Genomic DNA, 12,593 nt, shown 5'->3' with positions numbered 1-12,593 from the left:
GGTATGGCCTTGGCATTATCCTTTCCTAGCAGAAATAAGATCAGAAATCAAGTATTTTATGAGCTGGATGCCCATCAGTTGGATAGTGACAAAGGTTTTGACCTTCTATTGAAGTCATTGAATGACATCTACAAGAAATATGAGCTGTTAAATGCCAGCGGGACATAGTCAGACTTTAAAAGATTTTGAAAATGGTCAGACTTTAAAAGATTTTGAAAAATTGATGGTCATTCAATGGTGGAATGTAGCTTGGACATTCAAAGATAAGATTCACAAAATTCATTTGGGGATCTTAAATATCGAAAAAAGCACATAAATTGCTGGATTGTGCAAAGATGTCTCCTATGGACTGGCACTTGATTCCAACTGATGTCTGTTACTTGGAGAGGGAGACCCTGTTGGATCCTCTGTCTGCTGCCTTGAAAAAATTCCTGGGGAAACAGACATTTCCTTCTGCCTTTGTGGAACAAATGGGACATTCCGCAGTGACAAACAACAATGATTGCCAGATTTTGAAATGATCCAGATACGGGAGAGAGGCATCAACATAATGGAAAGGTCAAAGGCAGGTGGAATGAGGATGAAAGAACCTTTGGCAGATTTGGCTATTACAGCAAAAGAGAGAAGTAGAACATAAATAATAAGGAAACAAAACCCAAAAATGCCCAAAGAATAGTTCTTGAGTGCTTCAGGTGTGTCCTGAAGAATCACGTGATGAACTGCCCAAAGCAGGGAGGTGTGGAACTCGAAATGACATGTGAAGCAGAGAATTCTGAGGAAAAGGATGAAGATTGTGGTAAATTTGAACAAATTATACTGATCACAGGAGTTTTAGTCTTGGGCTGAATTTCTTGGTCACAGACTCCTACAAGTATGTGGGCAGATTAGTCAAAATGTTGCAAATGGTTCTGATGAAGAGTCATGTGGACTTGAAACGTTAACTCTGTCTTCCTTTCCACAGACACTGTCAGACCTGCTGAGTTTTTCCAGCAATTTTTGTTTTTGTTTAAGATTTCCAGCACCCGCAGTATTTTGCTTTTATCTTAATCAAAATGTTATCTTGCATCTATCCTCACTAAGTAGTGAGGATAGATGCAAGATATAAAATTACTGCTTGTTTTAGGTTTGGCATTGGTAACACATTTCTGTGTGAAATAGCTGAGCAAGCCATTCTATAAGTACTGATGTAGTCTCTAGAGAGATACCTATAATGTTGAATTGATGCAAAGAATTCATTCCAGTTGGTTGGCAAATATGGTCCTTATTAATTAGTCTATTGGCGAAAGCCCAAATTGTGTAGTTTTCCTGCTCTAGAAAGTTCCATACTCTCTGCAGATTTGATTGTTTTACATACAGGAAGACTGGCTTGCAACAAGGCTGAAGTCTCAGAAAAAATTGGAGAGCTTTGAGACATCGTATAAGACCATCGTAGAGAGACATCAATTCAGGCGATTTAGTAGGTCAAGGCGAATGAAAAGGCCTTGGTAAGGTATTAGGTCATGATGGTAAGACAGTACTTATCAAACATAGCAATCAAATTGCAAACATTCATTCCTCATGATTAATCAGAATTAATTATAAAATCTTGGACTCTGAGCAACTGATAAAAATCATTGAAAGTGCTCATATTTTTTTGATGAAGGTCTTGAGGACAGGATATTGTAGAGCCAGGGCTATATAGGGGTAATGTAAGCAATCATGACACACATCACAGAGCTATCATATCAACTTCCAGACTGGTGAATAGGTGAATATACTCTTGACAGGTGTAGTGAACAGAATGATACAACAATTATAGGGCAGAACCTTGCCCTTGGATGGCGGGCGGGCCCCACCGGCTTGGCGGCAGTCGGGCAGCCGACCCCCGCCACTGAAACAGGGCCCGCCACCATTTTAAGTGGCATCCCCGACAGGAGGGGGAGGAGGGATTCCCCATCTGTCAAAGTGCGCTCTTCCGTGTGTATGCGCAAAAGAGCGCATTTCTCCCTGAGGCAAAGTCCTGTTTCAGGGAGAATACTGAGTGGTAAAAACTTTAAAAAAAGAAACTTTAAAAAATTATTAACATGTCCCCATCATGTGACAATGTCACATGAGATGGGACATGTTAATAAAGAACACATAAACTTTATTATTTTTGTACAAAATGGACATGAAACTTCATCCCGCCAGTGGATGAAGTTTCGTGAATAATCAGAAGCCCGCTGGGGCTCCTGGCCTGCCTGCCAGCCTTAAGGTTGGCCGGGCAGGTCTTTAAGTAGTTTAACTAGCCTGTCAATGGCCTCAATAGACCATTTCGCTGTCCACCCACCTTCCTAAAAATTTAAATGGCCCAGGATGACATCAGGGATTCCTCCCAATGTCATCCCGCGGCATTTTCCCATTGGCGACCGGGCCCCACCCACAAATCGCCGAGGGGAAAATCCTGGCCATAGGGTCTGCTGGCAAAGTTACTGATATGTTTAACTATTGGTTGAATGTTCAAGATGATGGTAAAGAAGTGAAGTCTGTGAATGAGATAGAATTGGGCCCGCTGACCTTTGAAATAGATTGTAGGCGGCCATGGGGGCAAAGGAGTGCCAAGGTTGACTGGTTAGTAGGCTCAACTTGATTCGCTGGGATTTAGGACCAGTTGCTTTAGAAACTGGTGGACCCTCTAGCCCTCACCACTCACACCCCTTCACCACCCCCGTAACACTCCCAAGGCTCCTCAATACCAACTCATGTCCCCTACCCACCCCTCATGTCCCTTTATACCCTACATGTCCATCATGTCTGCCCACTCACAGCCCCTCGTATCTCCTTAACCCCTATTTGACAACTTATGCCTGCAACCTCTCCCCAATACTCCATATCCCCATACTACCTACACAGCCAATCACCCAGTATCCACGATAGGCAGGCCTCAGGGGCCATGTGGAGATGAAATAAAATTAAATTTCTAACAACCTGACACAGCTGTCATTCATGCACACGTGATAGCAAAAAGACTCTGATTCATGAAACCAATTCAAAGCTTTTAAATCTAATGTGTTCAATCTCTTATAAAAACAAAGTTTTATTCAGTAGCCACAAAGGCAGCTAATCCTTTAATAGCCTCTTTAAACTGCCAAACAATCTGCGAACTCAGAACCTCTGCTGAGATAACTATAGCTTTTGAAACTCAACCAGGAATTGATGACAGAACAGTAGTTCTTGGGGAATGTCAACAAAATACTATTGAGACTTCAGGAACGGATGTTTTTTTCCTAACCTACACGAGATAACCTGAGATACACCAATCAAAGCAATTCAACAGAAGGTTAGTTAAACTCTCGTTAACAGCTTCAGCCTTTTTCAAATTAAAAGTTTAAAGAGCGGGTGATTTAAAAAACATCAAATCACAATATTTAAACAGACCTGATCTGCCCTTCAAGAGCTTTTATGTCTACTCCATCAATTTGTGACTTCTACACTGCGAGTTAAAGCCCTTGCTATAGCCAAAACAGGGTCTGTTTACACTCAGCACTAAATTCAACTGGCATCGCTAAGTTTGGCATTCCCTCCTGTGTGAATCACACCCTGGTCCTTGCCCTTTGAAATATTGAATATGTTTGAAATGACTTCTGCATGCAGGTCTCATCCACCATTTTTAAACGGTCCACAGTGCATTCCCAACTCCATGAAATTCCGCACCTATGAGGCTGACTCTGATCTACTGCCACAATTATATTCTGCAGCACGTAAATATTATGATGTGGCAAAGTGGAAAAAACAGCCACTTTCAAGGCTTGTGCAAATGGTAAAGTGCAATTGCCACCCTTAAGCATGCCACCTGACCCAGTGAATATTCTTCTTTGGGAGCAACAAAATCAAAACACTTCTTGAAAAACATCATCAGCAAAATATCAGCAAACAGATGAGAAGAATTGCCAAGAAATCTCTTTAGGTTGGCTCAAGGAAGAACTTCTAATGTTGTCTATCAGGAAATATTTAATGTTTCAACAAACACTGAAGATGCAGACAGTAACAGAACATGTAAAGAATGATACTACAGATTTGAAACTGATGGGGAGTATTCAGAGTATTAACATACATTGAGGAAATAGGTGTAGATGTAGATATGATGAAAGTATAATTATTTTCATAATATTTTCTGGTTTCTTGTGAAGTGGATTTATGGGGGTAAGTATAGTTGGGTATTTCTATGTGGTTTAATTACATTTGGAGTCAAGTAGACTGCAAGCTTGAAATCATCAAAAGATGCTAGGTGCTTGACATGCTAATGAGTAAACATGGATGCTGGCTTAGCATGTAAGGTGTGAGGGGAATTTGCATTTTTAGATAAATTAAGGGATTTGGATTTCAAAGGGATTTTAGTCAGCTTACAACTAGCCAGATAAACAAGGCTAAGGAGTGTGTTTATTTTTCTCCAAAGGTCACTGACAATATTGGCAACATGAACGTTTTTATATTATGGAGGAAGATACAGGATCAAAGGCACATGGAACAATAGAATTTACACATTAAAAAGAGAGAAACATATATAAAGGGGCATGAAAGGCTATGTGGGAAAAGGCCACGTAAGATCTAACCGGACAGTGTGAAAAAACCTTCAAGAAGCCTCCAACTATTTGTGCAGAAGTCTGCTATATAACGAAACTGAAGTTGCAGAAAAGCTGTTTGGAATTCTACTGTCAAATGGGTATTGTGTTAACTTGCTGAGTTTGTTTTAAATCTAAAATCTATTTTGGACTGTTGCTTTAAAGGGGTATAACTGGGGGTCAGGTTAATTGGGAATTCCAAGATTTATAGTAGTGAGTAATTGTAGTCTCATATGTGCTTGAAATCTTTTATTTTGTTAATAAATATTTTAATTTAATTTTTAAAAATCTCTAAATGTCTTAGTGGACTCATTACTTCCGATTTCAGTGCACACATCTTCTCATAATAAATACAAATTACAAAACTGTCGTGATAGTGCAACCAAGTTTCCCTCTTGGATTTGGTCCACGTGGCATGCACCATCTGCCACGTCATAACAGATTTTGACAGTGACACTGAGGAAGTACAGAACGATTAGTAGAAATCATATAGTAAAAAATTTAAATCTAATTAACTAGTCAGGAAGAGCAAATCAAATGAAACCAAATGAATTGCGAAAATAAATATTTTTTGTCAAACAATGTTTTTGAGTATAATAATCCTGTGTGAATTTAGGTACTTGTGTTTCATATTTGTTGGATTAAAATTATTTTAAAATAATCACGTGAAAGAAGATAATTAAGTAAATTGTTGAATGAAATCTGTGGAATATAAGAAGTGTTTCATATAAATTACTTTATAGAAAGATTTTTGTGACCTGATTTTCAGATTGAATACCTATCTCACTTAGTCTATATGTCAACTATCTCAGCTTATTACTTTACAAAAACACTGGCCCAAATCTTCTGAGGTTCACAGCTGCAAAATATAGACTTAAAGCTATGATGCACGTTGGGACCCTGTGGAAATCCTGCCGCATGCACATGCACTGCCTGGGAACTCTAAACTTCCAATGACTTGGTTTTAGCTGCTTGAGACACTACCCAAATTTCTCTTACACTGATCTCAGTGTTGGAGATTTGGGCCATATTCGCGTGACGTACCTGGATACTTACCCTGGAAATGTGTGTCCCTGGTTAATCTCTGGTCTAGATCAGTGATTCATCAGCATAACTGAACTGAGCACCAATAAATGACCCCTCCCTGCCCCCCATCCCCCCAAATCACCACCAGGACTGACCCTCTCCTCCACCACAACCCCCGCGACCCAACTACACCCACCCCCACCACCAGACCTAACCCCACGATTTCCCACAGGTCGACCCTACTACCCCAATGCAACCCGACCATCCGCTCTCATCCCACCACCCACTCACCCATCCACTGAAAGATACGGCACTTAATGTCATAAAAGGGCAGGGGATGGGGGTGTAATCTCTTCACTTGTCTTCTCCTTAAAAGGATCATCTGATCCATCACAGCCAGCATAGCAAGTCCCAGAAGAAACAGCACAAAAATGTTGGGGCACAGAAATCTTCACAGCAGCAGCAGCAGCAGCAATGTGCCCTGTACTGCTGCTACCCGGAAGATCTGGGCTGTTTTCTTTACCTTATTTTTAAAAAATCTTATTTTTAATCTTCATCCCTTTATTTCCCCAACATAGGATAGGTAGCCCAGTTTGAATAAAATATATAGCACAGAAACAACTCAAGCAGTTCATTGTGGCGTTTGTGCTTCATTTGGGCTTCCTCTCATCTTTCCTCTCAGGTATTTCTGTAGCCCATCTTCCACAACACTCTTTAACAAAAAAATAGTATGCCTGAAATGTGATGCTAACCACCATCAACCTTACTCCCCAAGACCCAGAATCCCCATTCCAGACTGCTGCTAAAGTTCAGGGCAGTGTCCAATGAAAAATTAACCATGCTCCCATTCCCTAATAGTGCTTAAAAAAAGGAGATAGGTTTCCAATTGCTGCATTTTGCATCACAGAATCACAGTGCAGAAGAGGCCCTGCAGCCTATCGAGTCTGCACCGACATGAGAGAAACACCTGACCTACACACCTAATCCCATTTACCAGCATTTGGCCCATAGCCTTGAATATTATGATGTGCCAAGTGCTCATCCAGGTACTTTTTAAAGGATGTGAGGCAACCCGCCTCCACCACCCTCCCAGGCAGTACATTCCAGACTGTCACCTCTGGATAAAAAAGTTTTTCCTCACATCCCCCCTAAACCTCCTGCCCCTCACCTTGAACTTATGCCCCCTTGTGACTGACCTTCAACTAAGGGGAACAGCTGCTCCCTATCCACCCTGTCCATGCCCCTCATAATCTTGTACACCTCAATCATGTCACCCCTCAGTCTTCTCTTCTCCAACAAAAACAACCCAAGTCTATCTTCAGAGCTCTCTTCAGAGCTTAAATGTTTCATCCCAGGCAACATCCTGGTGAATCTCCTCTGCACTCCCTCCAGTGGAATCACATCCTTCCTATAATGTGGCGACCAGAACAGCACACACTATTCCAGCTGTGGCCTCACCAAGGTTCTATACAACTCCAACAAGACCTCCCTACTTTTGTAATCTATGCCTCAATTGATAAAGACAGGTGTCCCATATGCCTTTTTCACCATCCCACTAACAGGCCCCTCTGTCTTCAGAGATCTATGGACACACACGCCAAGGTCCCTTTGTTCCTCAGAACTTCTCAGTGCCATGCCATTCATTGAATATTTCCTGGTCAAATTACTCTTTCCAAAGTGTATCACCTCACACTTTTCAGGGTTAAATTCCACCTGCCACTTATCTGCCCATTTGACCATCACGTCTATATCTTCCTGTAGCCCAAGACACTCAAACTCACTGTTAACCACACGGCCAATCTTTGCGTCATCCACAAACCTACTAATCATCATGCTGCCGATGACCTACAAGGCATTAACAATCCTAAATGTTATAAAATACCAAAGCCTCTGGCATGTCTTGAGCAAAGTTATGGGAGTTCTTTTGGTATGCACGAATAAGAATTTTCTCCTTTGGCTGTGCGTCAATGCAGCATCTAGGATGGTACTGAGCTACAAAAAGACATAACAAAGGGCAGAGGAAAAAAATGTGGCACCTGATTGTTATCCATTACCTCCAGCTGAAAAATATGTTAATAAAAGATAAGAAAAACATTGGACTGGTTGTATTGTTCACCATGGTCGAAAAACCTAGTGCCAGCCATCATTTAATTTACACAAAATAAATGTGCATTACTGGCATTCTTAAAATCTAAGCCTACTGGTAGTTCTCCATGGTGTGAATCTTCTGGTCGGCATGCGGGGGCAGGCCCCGCTTGCCAACTCGTGAAATGATGCATGGTGACACTGGGCATGCGTCCTGATATCACCGCGCGTCATTCCAATCTTCAGTTTGGGAGGCACGCACTGGAGTCGGCTACACGCCCACCAAACTATCAAAGGCCTGTTAAGGCCATTTAAATACCGACTGAACTCATAACAGGGCTGCCCATCTAACCTTAAGCCCAGTGGCCTTCGCATTTTTCATGGAACCTCATCCATAGGCAGGACAAGGTTTCATGAAGGGTTTATAAGTTTAATAAAATTTTTTATTAAAATTCATTGACATGTGACACTGTCACATGAGGGTACGTGTCTGAATAATTTTTTCTATTCTTTATTTCAAGTTTTGATAATCAAAGTAATCTCCCTGAGGCAGCTCTGTGCCTCAGGGAGATTTCTGCGCTCTTTCACACGCATGCGCGAAAGAGCGTAGGTCTCGACTCTCCCTCTTCCCCCTGCCTGCACAGGGACCGCTGAGCACTTCCGAGTGTGCGTCACGCCGGGCAGGCCTTAATTGGCCCTCCCACATAAAACGGGGGCGTGCAGCCGATCGGCCACGCACCCGCTCCCACCAAGCCCGCACAACGGGGAGAAAATTCTCCCCCATAAGAAAATATGGGAAAATTATGCATGAATCTTCAACTTAAAAGGGATGGCAAGAAAACTGATTTGAAGTTATTTTATGTAATAAAGAAAGTGAACAGTTGGACCTGGATATTTCTTACCTGTTTTTTCCTTTGTGAGGATCTCTTCTTTCTTCCCCTCAATACCAGATACTTGTTCATCTGAGCTGACCTTGGTTTCTGAATATGGGATAAGGCTCTTCAGGAAATGAATGGAACTCAGCAGAGCTTCAGTGTGTAAATGAACATCCAATGATGAAAAGTTCACCTAAATTAAAATTTAAAGAACACTACTTGAGCATTCTGATATCAAATAATTCTCAAAGAACCCGACTATATAAGTACAACATAAAAGTGTTGAGTCAATGAAAAACAGAAATCTGTTTAATATTGCTTCTGACAATGGTATCTTTTGAAACATTAGTTAAAAATAATTCAATTCCAACTCTGTCCTTTACTGTTCCATTAAAGTTCATGTAGCTATTTTCTCCTCACATGTGGGTGTTTTAGAACTTATCCTGCATTTTTAAAAACTTCATTCACATGATGTGGGCTTCACTGGCTGGGCCAGCATTTATTGCCCATCCCTAGTTGCTCTAGGTGGTGGTGGTGAGCTGCCCTTCTTGAACCACTGCAGTCCATGTGGTGTAGGTACACCCACAGTGCTACGAGGAAGGGAGCTCCTGGATTTTGACCCAGCAAAGCAACAGCTATATGTTTCCAAATCAGGATGATGAGTGACTTGGAGGTGCACTTCCAGGTGGTGGCGTTCCAATGTGTCTGCTGCCCTTGTCTTTCTAGGTGGTAGTGGTCGTGGGTTTGGAAGGTGCCGTCTAAGGAGCCATGGTGAGTTCCTGCAATGCATCTTGTAGATGGTACACACTGCTACTACTGTGCGTCGGTGGTGGAGGGAGTGAACGTTTGTGGATGTGATGCCAATCAAGCGGGCAGCTTTGTCCTGGACAGTGTCAAGCTTGTTGAGTGTTGTGGGTGCTGCACTCATCCAGGCAAGTGGGGAATATTCCATCACACTCCTGACTTGTGCCTTGTAGATGGTGGACAGGCTTTGGCGTGTCAGGAGGTGAGTTACTTGTCGCACGATTCCTAGCCTCTGACCTGCTGTTGTAGCCACAGTGTTTATATGGCTAGTCCAGTTCAGTTTCTGGTCAATAGTAACCCCCAAGATACTGATAGTGGTGGATTCAATGATGGTAATGCCATTAACCAAGGGCGATGGTTATATTCTTTCCTGTTGAAGATGGTCATTGCCTGGCACTTGAGTGGCACAAATGTTTCTTGCCACTTGTCAGTCCAAGACTGGACATTGCCCAGGTTCTGATGCATTGTTATTACTGAGCATGTTCACATCTTTATGAAATAAACTACTCAAATTGCCATCCATGCATAAGGAAAATAAAAATGTGTACACTATTAAACCACACATTGGGCAAAATTTACCTTGTGGGCTTCTGAACTCTACTATCAAACTCAAATGTGGTCAGAGGCTTGCACTGTTTGAGAAATAGCCACTTGTGATTTTCCTCAGGCGGCCAATCAATGGCAAGAAGGCAGGCTTGCTGCCTGGTTGGGTCCTCAAAGGTGGAGGGTCAGAGGCCTTTTAGCTTGAAAGATGCAGCAGGCTGTGATGTCAGATAAGGTACAACTTGTGGGCAGGGGGGTGGGAAAGTCCCTGAGGCTGCTGCTGAACCAAGGAAGGCAGGAAGGCAGCTAAGGAGGGCTTGTAGGTTTCGCTGGAATGCTGGTCTTCTGCCCTTGCCATGAGGTCTCCTCCAGGCAGTTAAACTAGCCCCTGCCACCTGCAGGAACCTGAAGGTTGACTGGAAAATTCCAGTATGCCTCCATTAACAGGCCCTTATTAATTGGCTACTGCTGCATATGGGCAAGTAGCTGCGTCACCCCAACCCGTTTCCAGAGAATGGCCCAAGGACTAGATGAAGCCAGGAAACCATGGCACTAACTTTAGCACCCACTTATCTTGTTCTAAGTCCCACCGGGACTGAAAAATCAGGCCCATTATCTTTCCTTTATCCTATTTTAAACACCCAGTTGATCTCTTGGATAAAAGCAAATTGAGAGTCAAGGCCAAATGTAGGCTTCAGCTAAAGCAGGTTTATACAGCAGAGGGATAATTAGATTAAATGTATTTGAGTTCACATTTTGAAGGCATATATTCTGTTCTTGGATTTATAAATCTATTATAATTTAAAATATAAATTATGCTGTCTACATTTATGATGCAAACTGTCTATGTCAGCACACTAGGGAACAACTTAATCTTAAATGACAATTTTATGTTACAAACTCTGATTTTAATTCCTATGTAATTTATTACGGTAGGCGAGGTCTTGTGGAGCAGTGGGTAGTGTCCCTGCCTCTGAGCCAGAATTTCCAGATTTGAGTCCCACTTGAGCACTTGATGTCCATGGAAGGTGTGTTCTTAAGGTGGCCAAACAGATTGATTATCAACCTGTAAATCCTTCCAACACCCATATGGAAGGCGGTAAAGAATGGGAGAGTCGCCTGGTCAGCCATGCGTGGCGCAGAATGGTACCCCTCAAGCTAAAGCCTCTGGCGACAGCAAAACCAGCTATGGAAACTGATGTAAGCACACGTCTCATCTGCCTTATACACCACTAGGCATGGGGAGAGAAAAGTAGTAGGAGAAGAATTTACAATGGCTGAATAAATCAAATTCTATCTTTATTCTATACTATTCTGGGCCAGAAACTTACAGGCTCCACCAGCGGGTTTGCAGGTGAGTGGATTGTGGTGGGCGGGGGGGGGGGGGGGGGGGGGGAGGCCTGTAAAATACAACAGGTGGCCTTCTCGCCAGCCTCCCACGTGCAAATTCACAGGAGGGGTGGGGGGTGGGGAAAAGAGGTTGGCAAGGGTGAGGCCTAGGGTAACCTGCATGCCCTAACTCCATTGAGGCCCTTGGGTGACCTATTAATGGCCACTGAAGGACCATTTCTTATGCAGCCCCAATTTTGTTGGGGGGGGTGGTTATGGAATGTGGGGAAGCAGGTCATGTTATCCTGCTCAGACCTTGGTCGGGGAGTGTGCCTCCATTGCTGGACCCCTCTATGGTCGGGCGCCCCCTTCCTCTAGATCATTGGAGATTGAAATTCATAACTCTTACCCATTAGTCTGTGAAACTGTAAATGGGGTGGGTTTTTTTTATTGGACATAATTTTCATCTGCATCAAGTTTAATGCTGTGAAAACACAGCAAAACCATATGCAACATATCTGGGCCTGGAGTTGCCATTAGGTTGTGCTGATTTTTTCAGCACAATCCAGCCAAATCAGCCAAACCAAAAAATGGATGAAGTAAACAAGTATGAAGATAGCAGCTCATCAGAGTACACTCTTGGGAAATTGGGAAAGAGTGAGGGAATTTTAAGTTTAAAGGTTAATCTCTTTCTAAAATTTGTTTGTATTTAACTACAATTTACTGTTAAAGTTAAATTTGTTCACTCTTAGTCAGGGATGAACAAGTTCCCTACTGGAGAGACAGCTACAATTAGTTGATCAGATAGCTAGTTTGAACTGGATTTTCTAGCCAACAATGCTGACTCATCTCTGTACAATTTCAACCGGTGTAAACACAGGAGGTATTGCGATGCGCACAAAGTATGCAAACATGAAGATAGCAGCTCATCACCGAGTGGAGCCTAAAACAGACGTGAGCTTGGGAATTTGGTGAGTGAGGGAATGAGAGGCAGTGAAGGAGGAGGTGCTACACTGGCCTTTTATAAAAAAAAAAGTGGATCAAGAGGAGGAGCCAGAGACCAGCAGTGGGTCATGATAGCTGAACCTTGAGAGCATTAATTAGGTGAGCAGATAGGTGAGTGGTTGGTGAATTTTAAGTTTTTTAAATTCTCTACACAGGGACAGTAGTTTAAACTGATACTGGGGAGATACACGTATTGCATTAAATTTAGAGCTTAAATAGTTACACCACACAGCTACAGATAATTATCGCGTTCTAAGCTTAAATAATTAAATAAAAATCAATAAAGGTGGCAGAGCAAATGATGAGATGCAGCTGTAGCATTTGGGAGCTGGTGGAAAACTGTGTG

General features: G+C 42.5%; 1 protein-coding gene across 7 annotated transcripts in view; it reads right to left on the bottom strand.

The window, feature by feature from the left end:
* vps13a (vacuolar protein sorting 13 homolog A) overlaps positions 1-12,593 on the bottom strand; it is a 524,014-nt gene that overhangs the window by 289,020 nt on the left and 222,401 nt on the right. For all 7 annotated transcript variants that reach the window (XM_041186720.1, XM_041186723.1, XM_041186721.1 and 4 more), the window contains exon 29: positions 8,594-8,759. In XM_041186720.1, the coding sequence (XP_041042654.1) occupies positions 8,594-8,759 (166 nt within the window). The remainder of the gene's footprint in view (positions 1-8,593; positions 8,760-12,593) is intronic.

The sequence above is a fragment of the Carcharodon carcharias genome, chromosome 4 (genome assembly GCF_017639515.1).
Source record: "Carcharodon carcharias isolate sCarCar2 chromosome 4, sCarCar2.pri, whole genome shotgun sequence".
NCBI lineage: Eukaryota > Metazoa > Chordata > Chondrichthyes > Lamniformes > Lamnidae > Carcharodon > Carcharodon carcharias.
Note: the sequence above shows the minus strand (reverse complement) of the source record. Positions and strands in the feature narration are given on the sequence as shown.